The sequence below is a fragment of the Chironomus tepperi genome, unplaced genomic scaffold (assembly GCF_022539635.2).
Source record: "Chironomus tepperi strain 1889 unplaced genomic scaffold, CSIRO-AGI_Ctep_v1 contig_335, whole genome shotgun sequence".
Classification (NCBI taxonomy): domain Eukaryota; kingdom Metazoa; phylum Arthropoda; class Insecta; order Diptera; family Chironomidae; genus Chironomus; species Chironomus tepperi.
In genome coordinates, this window is record NW_027226457.1 from 1,332,925 (window position 1) to 1,350,670 (window position 17,746).

Below are 17,746 nucleotides of genomic sequence, written 5' to 3' on the forward strand. Positions count from 1 at the left end.
AGAAAAACTTTTTCATTCCAAAAACTATTCACATTTTCACTTTTCTTCATCATCCTTGCTAGCTGTACATCCAGAACAAATTGCGAGAAAATCACTAAATCGTTTTACGGAGAATACTTGAGAAATAGGAAAATGGAAATTAGTAAAACTTTCAAAATTAATCAACCGTCACGAATGCTTGAAGATTCATAAAAACTTTTTATAGCATATAGGAAGGAAATCGAGGATCTAAATGTGAAAATCTAACAAATTAGATTTTTTTCTTGTTAATAAGTTTTTTTTTGGTGAGAAAAGATTGAATTGCTGACACAAATTGATGTTATTAGCTAGTTTTGATTGAATTTTTGTGGCTGAATTTGGAGGTTAGCAACGCAAATTGTTCAAATTCAGCTTCTAATTTAATTACTGATCAAGTATGCTTCGAAAATTTGAACTACGCACATTAATTTTAATTAAATTTCATCAAAGTAAGCTTATACAACAAAAATTTATGAATTAAAAATTGTTTTGATTTTCAAATGCTTCAAATTCAGCATAAAGCCATAACTTTTTCATCCTTTCGTGAATCCTTACTCTCGAATAAATCTTCAAAACTTAATGAAACCCTTCAAAATGTGAATTAACTGAAGACATCCCCATGTAGGTGGTTATGATGTAGTGCACATACTCGTGTTTGAATTTATAGCTGAATTGTGCTGCTTGTATGAATTAAATATCGTCTATCATCCATGTACACATGCATACATATGTGAATGAAATAAAAAAATATGATAAAGTCATTTCTGTTATGTTCATACACGAATTCCTTTCTTTCCTTAAGTGATGTCAAGTGTAAAATAAATTAAGAAATATTTTACTGTTGAGTACACAATTTAATTACTTTATGTATTTTTCATTGTCGACGACATCGTCATGCGACATGTCTATGCAATACAATTTGAATAATGGAATATGAAAAATATGTCGCGACCATTTTTATGTAAATTTTATTGGTAATGTGGAATTTTTTATGGTGTAAGGATGCAGATTTAGTGTCATTTTGCCTGAACTTTACAACAGTTTGAGCTGAAATCGATTCCTGGTATTGAATAACTTTTCTTTACGAATCAAATCTTAAAATTTCAAAATATGGTAAAAATGCGCTTTATGTTCACCCCGACAGTGACTTTCTAACTTGTACTTCCTTCCATCTATTCAACTTGATGTTCTCCTTTCATAAAAAATTCCACTTTTAAAGCTTTTTAAGTTGTCAATGATGACGCTTTTAATAGCCATTTTGAGACACAACATTCAGTTGTTCCAATTGTTTTACTTCCATCACTAACTTATTTGATAACATTCAAGCTTTCTTTTGTAACTCAAAGTTATTATGATTGTTCTGATCATTTAACACATTAGCATAATATCCTTAAATTTTAACGGGCACTACTGCCGTTTACTTTAATTCATTCTCGTGCAATTACATCTGTTATATCCATTTGACTAGCATATTTCATTATGATTAAAATGGGAAAACTTTTATGAATGGGAAATATTATTATTGCTTTACTACTTTTATGCTGACCATATTTTTATGTTGTTCCTTTTGTGTTTCCAGGATGGAGTGAGAGGATGATTATGAATGACGGGATATAATGTGGTATAAACTAGAGGAAGAGTCTAGTTGGGGAAGGGATTAGGAGTCAACCTTTCCTTGAGTCAACCCTCCTTTGATTGTCAACACTCCGTTGAGAGTCAATGCCAGTTTGGAATCAAACCCCATTTGGGAATCAATCCTCAGTTAAGAGTCAATCCTCAATTGAGAGTCAAACTTCAGTTGGGAGTCCACTCCCTTCCCCCTTTATGGCTACACCCCTACCTAGAGCTAAGACTCAAATATCCGTGACTTGATCCATTGGCTACATTTCAAACCGGATCTGGCACCAAACAAACATTCAAACTCAATAAACATTCCAACATTCCAAAATACATCCAAAAGCCTACACTCATTCATAGCAATTTTCCAACTTCTTGTACCAAATGGACTTCCGACAAAGAAAAATCCATCTCATACTAATAATTTTCTTCTTCATCCTCATGTTTCTTTGCCATAACTTTTTACGATAACGACATTAATGTGTTGCCTTTTTGCTACAACTGACGTAAGAGCCTTTTCTCCTTTTGTTTCACTGGACAAAAGGAACTAGAAATGGAAATAGAAAAAATTTCCTTTTTTATCAAAAATGTAAATGGCTTTTTTAAGTAACAAAATAGTTACTTCCTTTTTAGTCTAATCGATTATCTCTTGTGGTTTTTATGAAAAGTTAATGGAAGTAAAATGGAAAGTCAAATTGCTTGCCAGATAAGTGCATGGTGTGGCTTGAAAAATTTGATGTTGTGGATTATGTAAATTAATGTGAAGTTTTGGATGTTTGGGGCTTATATGGCAGCGTTTGATGCTTAAATGGCGCATCCGTGAAGGGAATGGAGTGGATGGTATGCAGTTCCGACTTATATTAAGGCTAATTGCATGCTTAAATTCAAGAGAAACTCAAAATCAGTGCCGGAGCTGGTGTTAGTTTCCAAATCCGGGTACGGACGTTTGAGGATCAAAAGCGACATGAGACGCTTGGTGCCTCTAATACTACACCACTGCCCAAATCCAATTCAGTAGCTTCCATTTTTAGATACCAAAATTACAATTTCCCAACAAATACTATCAAGTCATATCCAGACAAATGCTTTGCTTCTTGCCTCAATATTTATGACTACTAAAGCTACAGTTTCGTGATTTCGCGTGGTTAGCGAAATATTTTATCCATGCATAACATAGTGCCGTCATTACTGACGTGATTGTTATCGTCATAACTACTATTTTTAACCTAAACGGCTTCAAAGGAAATTTCATCATGATATAGACCAAACTTTTGCTTACGTTATTCTTGACATTTATTAGGAATTTTAGGTATACACAAAAGAAAAAAAATCTAATAACTCACGATATTTTCCAATTTTGCTTCTTCTTTGATCTCATTATGGTGGATCAATGGAATTAAAAGAAGAGGAAATTGTTTGTGCTGAATGTGGTATTTAAGTAAGTGATTGTGTCTAGGTATCTGGCAAATCTATGACGAGGACAGCGGCGAATAGAGTTAAGGAGGTGAGGGAGGGGTGTGTCAAGGGATAGGGTGCGTCAAGATGGGATGGTTCCTGTGATGCCACTCAAATAGATTATAGCCAAAATGGAAAGAAGCCACTAATACATTTGATATTGAAAATTGGCGGACGCAAGTCAACGATAGAGCCAGCTTGAAGGAGGCCATGGATAACAATTGATCTGCATACCCAGCGAGGTAAAGAAGCATCAACATCCTACTGCCATTGCACCACAAACATCCTTTAAATTGACACACTTTCATCTCCTTAAATTCAATTTCACTTCCATTTCCTTCTCGAATCTCTCAAATTAAATCGTCATTCCTACATATTCCTTCGATCTTTCTCGACACAATTCTCTCATTCCTTATCTTTTTTTTTTGAAACTATAGCAACTTGACTCCTACATAAGTTGTCCTTTGATAATGTGACAATGCTTTTCAAGTGCTTTCTTATCAGATGGAAGTGAATATGAGAAGCATGTGGCTGAATATCAAGGAAACGAAAAAAAGAGGACGGAAGAAAGTTTTGAGTTTGTGCGAATCTAAATTGCATCTTTTTTGAGGTTCCGCAGAGGAGAAAAGGAAGTTGAAAGCTTGAAGGCAGAACGTCCATAAAATATGAGACTTTAAAAAATTCATGAAAAAAGTTTAATCAGAAAAAATCAAAAATTCCATTTTTTTCACCCCAAAATTCCTAATAAAATGCTCCTGTCATCCTTAATTTCTGTTATTCGTATCCATGTCCATAAATAATTCAAAGCCTGACCCGAAAATAAGAACAAACTTTGTCTTTGGTGCAAATCTCCCGAAATCGTCCTTAGATACCCTTAATCGACAATATTAACGACCCTTTTGTAATTTTCATGATATCAAGTGTCAGGGGTGTAGCTAGACATCCATTGTCTAAAGTATTGTTGGGTGTTAAACCGTGAAATTCGATAAATCCAAAAATAGAACTGGATCTTCAAATTACTGTCGTGATTACACCATTTTATCACAGCACTAGAATTGGTTTAACTCTAAATCAGTGGTGAGCAACCTATGTGCTGCGGTACATCTTGCTAGTAGGACTAGATTGGAACTACACACGACATTCGGTTTATAGCACTTTTATGACAAAATAATGTGCCGCAGCACAAAGGTTGTCCACCACTGCTTCAAATCTACTCCGTCCTCCTTAAGAGTCATTCCAATGGCAACAAATTTTCATGACAACATAAAATAACAACATTATATGACTTAAGAAAGTAACTTGAAAGCTCATAAATTAAATGCGAGAATAATTTGAAGAAATTAAAGAAGGAAGAACTTAAAAAGGAGATGACGATGAAGGAAGTGTAGAAAGATAATTGGTTATTAACTCATTAAGCGAGAATTTATAAAGATTAAGTCATATTATGAATTATTTATGAACTTTTTATGTTTCAATTTCAAAGGTGAATTACATTTAGGCTTTAATTGAATTATATGAAGCATATTTTGCTAAACTTATCGTGCCTATATAAATGAATGACTTTCAATTAGTGGAGAAACTTGAGATTTTAATTAAAAACTTTTGTTTGAGGATTCCTTTGAAGCTTCTATTCACGAGACAGACCAGTTGGGAAAAACCGTTACAAAAATTATTTGAATTTTGAAAATTTTTTGACTGTTATTTAGCCAAAAATTGAAAATTCAAATATTTTTTGATCGTTATTTACCAAAAAATTGAAAATTTAAAAATCCAATGACCGTTAAATTTATGAAGCTTCAATTTTAATCACCAAATTGTATTTCTGTTGCCTAATTTTCCTAATCAATATCCAACTCCACTTCAATCCACTCCATTGTCATTGATCAAATGACCTTTTATATATTTAATTTTCCCCTATCTACATCCTTTCTGCTATCAATTTCATGGCATCATAAAGACGTCAACTGTCATACAATGAAAAAATAAAAAAACCCTCATCATAATTGTCCTCATCCGTGCACAAATTTCCGTTACATTTAATAGTTTAGTGACGTCAATACGACGTCTGAATTTGCCGTTAAGCTGAATGAATGGTTTCTTAGTATATTATGCATGTGTATTTGTCTTCATTGATGATATCTGAATAGCAATTTGAGTCCTTTGAATGTGTCTATTTATAGACACAGATCAAGGAACGATGACATTTATTTGTTTGATGATTGTGACATTTAGAAGTCGACTTGAAGATTCTTATCAATTACACAATTATTTTCTAGGAACAGAAACTCAAATTGTACACAATTTGAATCCGCTTTAAAACAATCCAAGTACAAGTCACTTTACGTAGGAGGTAATCTCAATATAAGATCCTAATTTAACATTAAGTGGGTGTACAGCTGTGTGTATTTTTTGTGTTTGTGGGGCATTTCATGACAACCAAATGATGTTCTGATTAATATGCTATTTCATCCATCTAATACACCCACACATGTATTTCAATTTACCATTTTCTCATTAAAATGACTTCCTTATCATGTTGCCTTTTTTATTCTTTTTGATCATAAAATGCTACTTAGCAACAGGATGATGGAGATGGCAACAAAGGATGTTGTGAATATTCGGAAATATTTTAGGAGGAAATGCTTAGAGTTTCAGATTTTTTGTGTAATTAGCTGCTGTTACTCATTTTTTGTGCTAGTCTTGTTCATGAAATTCTACACTTTTATGGAAGGTATGTCTTCTATGGAAGGTCTCTTTCCAAGGAAGAGAGCTGTCGATGGTGATAGTATTGCACTCGCTGGAAGACGGAAGTCAATGGTAGAGACAGCTTTTGGCGTCATCTGATGGATGTCATGGAAGACAGCTCCTGTATGGTCCGCGAAGTAAGTAAGTATGTAGAAAGCTGTCATACAGTAGCGTATATTGACGTAGCATGAATAATATACATCAAGCAATTTAGCAGAAATTCAAGACCTCCTTTGAATGGCACCTTGAGTTGTTGGCTTCATTGCTGTCTATCTTTAACAGTCCAGAGTGCGGCCACCCGAAATTCGAATTTTCCGACATAAAGACATTAGACGCTCTGATACAGCCTAACATTCAAAAGTAACAAGAAGTCTACCTTGAAAATGTTTTGATAAATCCAACAGAAATTTCCATACGTTGTAAATAAACATACAATTGGAATTAAACATTCCAAACCTACACACAAATATCTTCAAATAATCATCATATTCTTCAATTGTTATTATCATTATTGTGCAGTCATGAATATTTGAAGTAAGAATCATTCTTTTATTTTTAGCCGTTGTTATTTCTACATACATACATACATACATACTCGACGTATCCACATCGAAAGTCAAACAATTGTTATTCTGCAATTGAAATATGATTGGCAAATATGATCAATAGAAGCTGATATGAATGATATTTATGCCTTTTTTTTTGTTCCCACCCACAATCTCATGCTATTTTTATCAATTGTTTTATGGAAGCTCTGTCGAAAAATATTTGAAAAGCTTTCAGTTACGCATGTTGATTTAAATAGAATCAAAACAGAATCCTTACTAAATATTATTCCTGGAATACCATAACGTCTGCTTATGTTTCAGACATGAATAGCGACACATGATTAAATTTTTATAGGCTTCCAAAATAAAAGCAGTCAACCCAATGTCAAATTATTCTTTGGATATATTTCTATTTTAGGACTTTAAATGGCATTTATTTTAAAATATCTCAAGAGTTAAATTTTGAACGGTGTGATATGGTTGATGGATGTAACAGTGGATATGACATAAAAATACTTATTTTTATAAGATGATTGAGTATTTTTAGGCACATTTTGAGGAAGGTTTACAGAAAGTTTTATTTAAAAATAAGTTCTAATTTTGAAACAGTTGTAACTTTTGGAAGCTGCGAGGATTAGAGTGATAAATTTAGAAAGGAAGTACTTTTGAGGATTGACTAATGGGTTATAAAAATAAACACAAGCTTAACATGATTTATGTTAGTCTATATGTGGCTCTATGTTACTAGGTCGAAGTGGCTCGGTGGTCGAATGGTTTAGCTCTTTGGTACCAAAACAACACCGACCCAGTGATCATGGGTTCGAGACTCGGCAGGAGAAATTATGCACTTGTCCTTTTTCGAATCATATGAAGTGAAACGCGACCCTTTGAAGACTGCATTTAGTCATCAAAGAATTGGTTCAAATCTCATTATAACGGTACCAGGTCGACGGGACTGTGACTTGGTGCCGGATTCGGTTTAAATCCAGCATCATGCCAGTCACGTTGGCTTAATGTCACATTTTGGATCATTTAATCAACTTGTTCTATTCCTTCTCAAGATTTGATACCAGCATTGTTTACTTCATACCAAAAATTCCTCAAATTAGTCATCAACTCACATTAATACCTCGCAATCACCACGCAAATCAACTCACAAATTTCCTCTCATTTTCACTTTCATCTCTCGAATGTTTTCAACGACCTACGTTCATTTTTCAAAAACAAGTATAAAGAAGTTGACAAAGATTTTAATTTATGTGGAGCAACATGTGGCAACCGAAAAGCACTTATTTAATTTTACTTAATTGGATAAGAAACTTAATACGATCAACAATATCAAAGTGTCTTCCTCATTCATTGAATTTTGAATGACATTAAAAATTCATTTTAGTGACAATTTTTTGAGGAAGAAGTAGGGAAATTTTTGAGCTGTTCTAGGGATTGTAGCGCTGTTTTGTAGATTCTTCATTGGCCGGAAGGAACGTGCTGTAGGAATAGTCAAAAATCAGACTCCAGGTCGACTTGTCACTGGTTTCAGACCAGATACGATGAAATTCAGCATTTGACCAGAATTAAGTCGGACTTGGCCAGGTTTTAGTTCATTTCCACGTCATGTGGTTTACAGGATGATTGATGTCATACAAAAGCCAATATCTAAATAATCAAGCAACCTAACAAAGTATAGTGTCTAATTTACTAATGAGCAGCCTACAAACATGTGAAGAATATAGAAATTCAGCTCACAAAGCACGTTAGTCAATAAAGAAAAAAGCCTCCTGCTAGTCTTCATAAGATGAAATTTCCATATCGAATTAAGGATAGTAAAATTGTACGTGCACTTGATGAAGATCGACACCACATGAAATCCTTAGTTGAGAATCGTGCTCTTGCTGTTCAATAGGCTATTTTCATAAGGAGATGAGAAAACATTTTCACAGTTGTTGATCATATCAGATGCAAGGAGAGAGATGAGATGAGATGAGTACTGAGAAAAAAAGGTCAAAAAGCACGCAACAGAAATGAAAATCATAAAAATGTCAAAAAGTCATGGAAAATTTTCATTTTACGTTTAATGTCGAAGCTGACGAGATATTTTTTGCAGCGGAATTGCTGCATGAGATACAATATTTTTCTTGTTGCTTGACGAGAATTTTCGTATTTTCTTCTTGCTGTACTTTTTACAGTTGCCTTGAGATATTTTTGTTAATGGCATTTTCTGCTTCATATTTTTTTGAATTTGTTCAGCTTCCTTTCGTAAAAATGATGAAGAGGTAAAAGCAGGAGCGTATTTTGGAAGGAAGCTATCGAAAGAGACAGGTTGCCACTTGGTCTGGCTAAGCGCTCCTGTCTGATTTGATATTTAAATCTTCATTTTGCATGCTAAGTCTTGATATCTACTACTATATAGTAGTGCTGTATGTTTGATAGCTAACCTCTCTTCCCCTTAAGGCACTCTTCAAGAGCCTGTTCCTCTTAGTGTGTCATAGTATACTATGATGCAGTCCGGAATAGGTACACCATTGTTACTATACAGCGGTATGTAGGCTATACTGACACCACTGATGAACAATAGGTACAGTACAGATATATCACTATGAAATACCAAGTAGCACCGAACGATTGGCTCCGTCCTATTGGTGTTTCTATACCGTACCGTATCACTACCGGAGAAATCGACCCCTGATTGTATACATGCCATTTACACACTTCCTATTGATAAATCCCAGATATGACAATTTCAAAACATCCCAAACTCCAAACATCATCTTCAATTCAACTTGATTTCCATCCCCAATTCAAAAATAACACAATCATGTAGAGCAGAAACTTTTGAATAAAACAGTCTGCTGTTGCTCTCAATCGACTTATTTATTCACACTGACATATGAAAAGTAAATACTTTTAAGCGTTATTCTCTAACATAACATCGTCGCTTCCTCTCGTTTCCTATTTCATAATACTGTGTCGACACTCGATACTGATAAAGAATAAGTATCACATTGAGCTTATCAGAAGATTTTCTTTTTCTCATTTCGCATTGCGAGGCTTATCAGCCTTTTAACATTTTCATTTCTACTCTTTTTACTCCTTTATTCTGTGCCTTTATTCTTGAACGCCTCCGTTCAAATGCAGATTCTGACATTACCTTTTTCGCTCTGGTATGACTATAAAAAATAATAAAATGGAATGCGAACAAGGGTGGAAAGAAATAAATGAAAAAAAGGCAGGAGAAGACGGAAAGACAGCATGGAAATCATGGCAACACACATTAAAAATGAATCTTTCTATTCATTTACTTGAAACTTCTTATTTAATGCTGTCTAAGAGGAGGAATGAATGGAAAAAGTGGATTGGCATTCAAATCCGCTTAAATGTAAATTATTGCTAGTGCTTATACTGTGTCTGACTAGATTCAGTATTGTGGAACTGGAAGTTTAAGAATTTTACAATTTCATAGACCACTGAAATTGGTTGTTGACTGTTTCTAAGAGCTCCAACACAAAGGAAGACTTTACTTCCTCATTTCTACTCTGACGTTGATGCTGTAAAGTAATTACCTATAGAACGAGAGTTTCAATTTCAATATTTTCCATTGTGTATTTCATGAGAATGTTTACAAAAATTTATGTTGAACCTCAGCATCTAGCAACAGAAACACAACCTTATTTATTTTACGTCTATCTTCTTTCTTTTAAAGTTCATCAGCAATCAAACACGAAATGGAAGATAGTAAGCAAAAAGGAGAATGTTCCCTTTGAGGAATTTTGATGGACTTAAGAGCTTTGAGACTGGGAATTTTAAGTTTTAATGAAGGTTTTGGGAAGTTTTTGTTAAGGACAAATGGAAGTTTATTGATTTTAATGGAAGTAAATTGAAATTGAAGAAAGATTTGCAAAGTTATCGACCTAGTTACGCTTTTATAGTCTCATGGGTTGCTGCTATGGTTTCTTCTATATAGCTTTCGATTGTACCTTAATGTTCCTTTAAGGATTTTAAGGATTGCACCTAATATCTCTTAGAGTTCGCCATGAAACCCCCCTGGATGACCCCCCAATGATCCGTCTCAAAGTATTGAAATTCTATTATTAAGCAGTCTAGATTTAAATATCAAGCACCAAAATTTGAATAAACATTTCCCATAAGGATTCTCAAGTGGAAACATAAGCATAGAAATACAAGGAACAAAGAAATCGAGAGCATAAAAAGGCAATGAAAGAAAAAAGAAGAAGAAGAAGAAGGAAGAATGAAATATCAGAACCAGAGTCATAAAGCTTGCTTCATTCACTTAACAGCAACATTGTCGAGAAGGTTGATGAACCTTTTTTTCACTCTATTTCTATGCTCGATATAAATACACTTTGCTGTATTAGAATAGGAAATAAAAAGAAAATATTTTTGTAGACAGAAAGCATTTTTCACAATCAATTGATGCTGTGTAGCTATGATTGGAGAATTATTACGACAAATTGGAGGTCTGATTTGAATTAAGTCGTGAATCAGCTTATAAAAGTTCATGAAATTATAATTTTACGAGTTGTTCGCCGACGACACAATAATGCGCTTCAAACAGAGCCGTCTACGCTATAAGAGCCACTTCCTTTCCATATTTTCAATCTAAACATTCATTGATTGAATAAAGCAAGCTGTTGAAATTCCATTAATTCATATTCAATGTTATGAAAAGGCCTTTATCACCGATGGCAATTCTTGTTTCTTGAATGGAAACTCTTCAGTATCTATGCAACCATCGGGTCACAAATATAATATCAAGCTTCAAATTAGAAGTTGGGGAAACGATGTAAAGAGAATTTTAATACAATTTTGTTGTTATGAGTTTTTATTAATATTCAAAGGAGTGGGGCTGTTTATAGATTAAATTAAGTTGGATCTTTTGTTTTTATATTAATTTTGTATCTTATAAAGCGTTGATTGTGATTTTAGAAAGAAAAATCAAAGTGTTAGTCATTTAACGTATTTGTTGTCTTTGAAAATTTTAACGTATTTTTGAAAATTAAAAAGGTGTTTTGCAATAGTACACTATGATAAAATTAAAACACAAAATCTATTTAAAATACAGTATTTTTGCTATTCCTGCTTATCAAGGTAAGTTCAAACTTAATTAAAAGAAGCAAGACATTCTTATTTACTAAATTGAAAAACTAATTTTCTTTAAGAATGTTTATTGTTAAAGTTACAGCTTCTGTTTCTTTGAGCAAGTAGTTTAATTCAATAAATTATTGAATGTCCAGAATCTTCTTTAACCGTCCATAAAAATTGGATTTATCAGATCTTCAATATTTCTATAATAAATGAGACTTCATCCCATAACCTCAGAAACTTGATCAATTTTTTATGAAAATTCAGTAATTGACAAGAAGGAACAAGAAGATCCAAATCTGGTAATTGAATTTGCTTGAACGTTGTGTACTGATTGAATTTTTATGTTCTATTCTGTATTCTTTTTACTGACAAGATTTTTCTTTCCTTTTTACTTTATAGACAAACGAAATTATGGGAAGAAAAAGAAGTTGATGCCTTGAGGAAAATTAGGATGAGCATTTTTTGAGATGAGATTGTAAAACAATTTCATATTGATTGATCAGAAACATTTATTGACGAGAGTGAAAAAAATTCATTTTTGTGGGATTGCGAATTACAATTTTTTTGGATAATGAAGTATGCTTTGCCTTTGATCAGACGTGCATAAGTTCACAAACATTGATGAATGTGAGAAAAGAATTTTATCGGGATTCTTGGATGCAGATTTGCGTTGAATTTGAATTTCAGACTTAAAATCAGCAGTTTTGCAGAATATCATTGGATAATGACGTATGTCTGTTTGCATAGAACAGTATTAGCAATTCTGCAGCATATCAAAGACAAAAATTGTCTTAAGAATCAATTAAAGACTCAATCTAAATGAAATCTAACAAAACTCAAATTTACATATCAAAAATACACATCAATATTACACATCAGATTTTACATCTCTAAAAACTTCCTTCCTTTTTAGCTTTTCAATAAAAAGTTCCGCATCCATTCAGTTTCAATCTTGATATTAATAAGCAAAGTGAACCATTTCGATATCTTTTTCTTTAACACACGAAATAAAAAGTCAGATAATGTTATTATTCTTTAGAAAAATCTTCATATTTGCCCCAAAATACGTTTTATTGTGTATTTTAATATTCAAGGATCGAGATTTCCAAGGAAATGGTAAAAAAGCTTATCGAAAATTTTACATCTAAAAATATTATTTTTGGGATTTAAGCGAGATTTTCGATGTAAATATGAATTCTAATCCCCGATGACATTAAGATTGATTTTTTGACGATTTACCTGATAAATTCCAATCAGCTGGGATTTGAAGCAAGAATAAGAACCACCGATTTTACATGGGTTAAAAAATGTCGAGATAAAAATTTTTATGTTGATGAAAGAATTAAAATAAAAGTATGGAATTACTTTAGGATGTATATATTACCACGACTCATGTAAAACATTTTTTTACGATAATACGAGCTTCATAACTCAAACCCGCGAGCAAACGTAAAATAACATTCGAAAAAAATATATAAAAATTGCAAAAAAACAGTTTCGGAACAAAAAATTCCTCGGAATGACGTCGGAGGAAATTTTTCGTTGTGTTTTTCCAACCAGCACGCATAGTTTTCAGGCCATGATGACGTCAAAACAATTTTTTTTTTTTATTTTCTACTACCGTAACTTTTTCATTTTGATTACTTTATGGCGAAGTAAGCGCATAGTCACGGCTTGTTGGCATTGAATTTTTTTTTTCTCTTTACATACGCACTTACACATCTGATTATAATATCGCATGCGGGGTTTAATTTCGGCAATTTATTTTAAAGGAAAATGGCAAATGATGAAGCTAAAGGGTAGAGATTGATGGAAATTTAAGCCAGATTGCTTAGGTTTATTGGCTTGTCATACACTTTTTTGGTTGGAAATTCAGAGAAAAATAAGCAAATGCTTTGTATTGTTTGGGCTGAGACACCTGGCAGATCCGGTTGTGGTTTGTGCAACTGACCGAATTTCGGCCAGTTCTAAAAATCTAAATTCGTCCGAGATCAATCTGAAAGTAGTCGGAAGTTTGTTCGAAATCTCTCCGAAATTCGGCCGAAATCTCGAAATCCGAAAGTTCGGCTGAAATCTGGCCGAATTTCGGCTGGTCTCATGAACCACGCCTCCAAACTTCCAATGATCTTCAAGGCTACTAATCTACGAGATTCCTAAGTCATCTCAACCAAATTTCGAAAATTCTGACAAAATCACTCCACAGACTTATAATCTGCTTATTGTTTTTCCTCCATAAAGCACAAACACTCAAAAGAAGGAATAAGAAAATTAATATAGAATGAGTCCCAGTAGAATATGATGAGTCATAATGTCAAACTCATTGTTTTGAACATAAACATATGCTTTTTGTGTGTGTGTGTGTGGGCGACGAAACTCTTAGGCAGTCAGCATCATCACGAAGTGGCAATAATAATTTTTGTTAAAAGAAGAAAAAAATCTTGGCTCATAAATCATTAAGATGTGGAATTCTTGAGTTTATGTTGATGACATGAGATATTGGCCATCAAATGATTTTTGATGTGAAAATGAAAAAAATTTGCAATTTCGTGAATAAATTTGGATTTAATGTCATAAAAATGCTGTCATGAATATGATGGAATTTACGGTTGATTGCTTTATAAAATTTTTTGGAATGTAAATTGAGCTGATTAAGTTGGATTTTTTATGAGATTTTTATGTTGATCCATGCAAATTGATAAGGAATTTTGCATTAAAGGCTCAAAATGTCCTTAAAAATTGAATGAAAAGCAATGATAAGTTGATGAATTTTGAGAAATTGAGTGTTCAAGTCCCAAAATTGCCAGAAAAGAAATGGTTACTTTGATCAGAAAAGGAGTCGTTCACTCATTACGTAACTTTCTTAAGGGAGGGGGTAGTCGACCCATGAAAGCCAATTTCCCGCATGACGTAATAAATGAACAAACCCAAAGCATCAGAATCAAGAATCAAAATGCGCAATTCAAAGTCGCTGCCAATATTTTTTTCTGTCCAAACATTCTCGCTTCTACGCACACCGTCTGGTATTTTTGACATCTTAAATATCCCCCAATAAATAAGAGAATTTAAATACCGCCAAAAAAAAATTCAATAAAATAATTTCCCACGATTTAATAAACCCGAAATAAATTGTCACAGAGCAGCAACAGCAATTAACTTTATGCCATAAAAATCATTATGACTCAATTAAAATAAATCCCTCAAAATTAAATATGTCGCATGTGTTTTTTGACTCACCTGAACTCATAAAAAATGGAATTCGAAATCGTCCTGATAAAACTCTATCACGTAATGACTGTAGTGTTGATCCATCAAATGGCAGTGCACCGCAGACTAGCACATATAAGACGACACCGAGTGACTGCATTGTTGATTAATTATACATGAAAAAAGAGAGAAAAATTGAGTTATATTAAGTGCAATTGTTGTTACTGATTTACTCAGAATAGTGCAAGGCTGTTCATTGTGTACGATAAATTTACTGTTCATCTGTTCATTGCACCATAATCGAATATGCAGTAATGAAAGTTATGGGAATTATGAATAATTTTTTGTGTGGCTTTTTGTTCGTGGAATTGAGTATTGTAATTAATAATTGAATTTATGAAGAAAAATACGTTACGTTTTATTTTTGAATTTAGTACATTTGACTTTAGAACACGTTAGTACTTGAAAATTAAAAGATGGCAAATTTAGTGATTTTAAGTGAGTTTAGAAGAACTGGATGTTGTTGCTGTTAAATTTCATTGGATGCAGCATTGAAAGATCATATATTTGACAGATAAAAGCCTCAAAATTGTGATAAAATTACAAAATCTCAGTTTGTAAACAAAAAATTCCAAAAATTTTGGAATTTAGTCAAGAATTCACCCAAAAATGTAGTATTCAGCAGTATGGAAAGTGCGCTTTCAATAATCCACATCCAGAATCTCCAACTCAATAACTTTTTTGTTTCAAAATAAAAGTTCACAGAGGATAAACAAGTATTTTTACCGCATTGACGTTGAAAATAGTATGGAAGTAACGCGAGAGAGAGCAGGACAGCAAGACTTGTGGAAAGACAATAAACAAAACGCAGAAAATTCAGTGTGAGAATTTTATCGGATGCTGCTCAGCGATAGCATGAAAATAAATAAATTTTTTTCTGTACGATCACACACATTTAAATGGATTTATTGTGAATAGAAATGAATAAATTGCAGCACAACTCAAACGTAAAGTTTTTATCTTTTTTTGTGGTATTAAAAATGTACGAAAATATTTTTCATACTCGTACGAAATTGTGAAAGGCAGCAGTTTTGAAGCAAATGATTAAAATTCAATCGACATTGTGAATTTAATTAAATTTTCAAAAAACCGGAACATTTTATGTCGAGTCGGGTCTGCTAAATTATATAAAGAATATAATTTTATATAAAGAACCTGACTTTAGATTCATTTATGTGAAATGTGATTATTGAGACGCAGTTAAACGTGTTCTTTCGAGATGAAAAGTGTCTGAAAATCAAGTTAGAATAGGAAATGCCATCAAAGTTGACTCGATTTGTGCTTACGATCGAGCTCGGAGCTTGTTATGGTCCGGAAGGCAGACGGCTATTAATTGCCAAAAATCGGATCCAGTCTCAGACAAGAGTCAAGTCGCCCAGACGCTGCTTTATAGAAGCAACATCCGAAATGCTAAAGTTGGATTTAACGCGAATTCGTCACTAAGTCAGAGTCACGTATGTCTGTTGCTGGATTTAAACTGATTAAACGATTCTTGCCATTCGGGTATTGCCACAAAAGGTCACTGCCTCTTTTAACCACTGATGACATTTTACAAACTCATTCTTTTTTGTCAATTCAGCCAAAAATGAACTTAATTCAGACGGTCCAAAAGCTAATCTCAACTTTATAAGACTTAATCTCATACACTGAATATCAGACTGACTTCAAAAATTACATTATGGTATTAAGAACAAAATTGTATTTGCCAAAATATTTCCATAACTTTTATTATTCAACTTACTCTCCAAACAAAATAAAAGAGAATCCACAGAAGCTTATAATCTTTTTTGAACATCATACAAACATATTTCCATTGATAAATATTTGTACGAAATAATATTCAGGAGGTAAATATTGGTTGCAAAAGCAATTATTTGATTTTTTAGTGATGATGAAAGGTATGTGGATATGGAAACAAAGTTTTGTTTATTTAGAATAAAATTCACAGACTGAAAATATGTTTAATGACTTTTAATAACAAAATTGGATACACAGAAGGAGCTAGAGTAGCTTAATAGCTCAAGACATTCAATTCTAGTGCCATAAACAGAATAATTGAAATTTTTAAGGTTTTACTCACCCAAATATCAATTTCCGGACCAGTATACTTCTTACCCTCAAATACTTCAGGTGCTGCATATGGCGGACTCCCACACCAAGTGGCTAACAACTCGCCAGGTGTGTAAAAATTTGAAAATCCAAAATCGGCAATTTTTATGTTCATATTTGAATCTAATAGCAGATTCTCAGCCTGTTAAGGAATAAAAAGAAATAGATTAGAATAATTAAGTCACTAGGGCAAATAATACGTCATGATAATTATTCTTAGCTACTTTCGAGGAGGTTTGTTTAAGCTTTTTCACCTTTTGTTTGCTCGGAGATTAATTTACGATATGGAGCAAGTTTGTTTAAATATTAGAAAATGTGTTAGCAAACAATCTGAATTTTTAAGGAAGGAACTGTTTGTGTAGAGCAGTGGTCGTCAACCTGTGTGCTGTGGCACACATTGGTGGTAAGTCACGACCATGGCATACGATTCATGGCATTTCCATAATTTTTTAATGACATACTAGTGTACCCCGATACAAAGGTTGCCCTCCACTGATATAGAGTGCTGAATTTCAGGTTGTTTGAGCTTCTGATGATACCTACTGCATTCAAAAATTTTAATTTCTACATTAAAATGGCAAATATTCCATCCAATTTTTTCCTCATAAATTTACCAACTCCACCCACAAAATTTTCCTTTAATCAAATTATGCGACGAAAGCAGTCATAAAGCATGAAGAATAAATAAAAGAGAAGTCAACAACAACATGAATCAACGAGAGCAATCTTCCTTATATGACTATATCTATCTTCAACATTATTTCATGCGTATCATAAAATATAAAAATTTATCTTTATGGAAATTGTTAGGAGGCAGGGGTGCTGGTTGGGGTAGATGTGCTTTGACGCTAATGTTGGAAGTCAGATCTGACTTGGTCTTTGGCCCT

The 17,746-nt window shown here is 33.1% G+C and overlaps 1 protein-coding gene across 1 annotated transcript in view; it reads right to left on the minus strand.

Moving 5' to 3' along the window:
- Positions 1 to 17,746, minus strand: part of Sik2 (Salt-inducible kinase 2) — an 85,471-nt gene that overhangs the window by 11,192 nt on the left and 56,533 nt on the right. The window contains exons 6-7 of the mRNA XM_070644213.1: positions 16,831 to 17,001; positions 14,721 to 14,844 (exon numbers count right to left, since the gene is read on the minus strand). Coding sequence (XP_070500314.1) covers positions 14,721 to 14,844; positions 16,831 to 17,001 — 295 coding nt within the window. The remainder of the gene's footprint in view (positions 1 to 14,720; positions 14,845 to 16,830; positions 17,002 to 17,746) is intronic.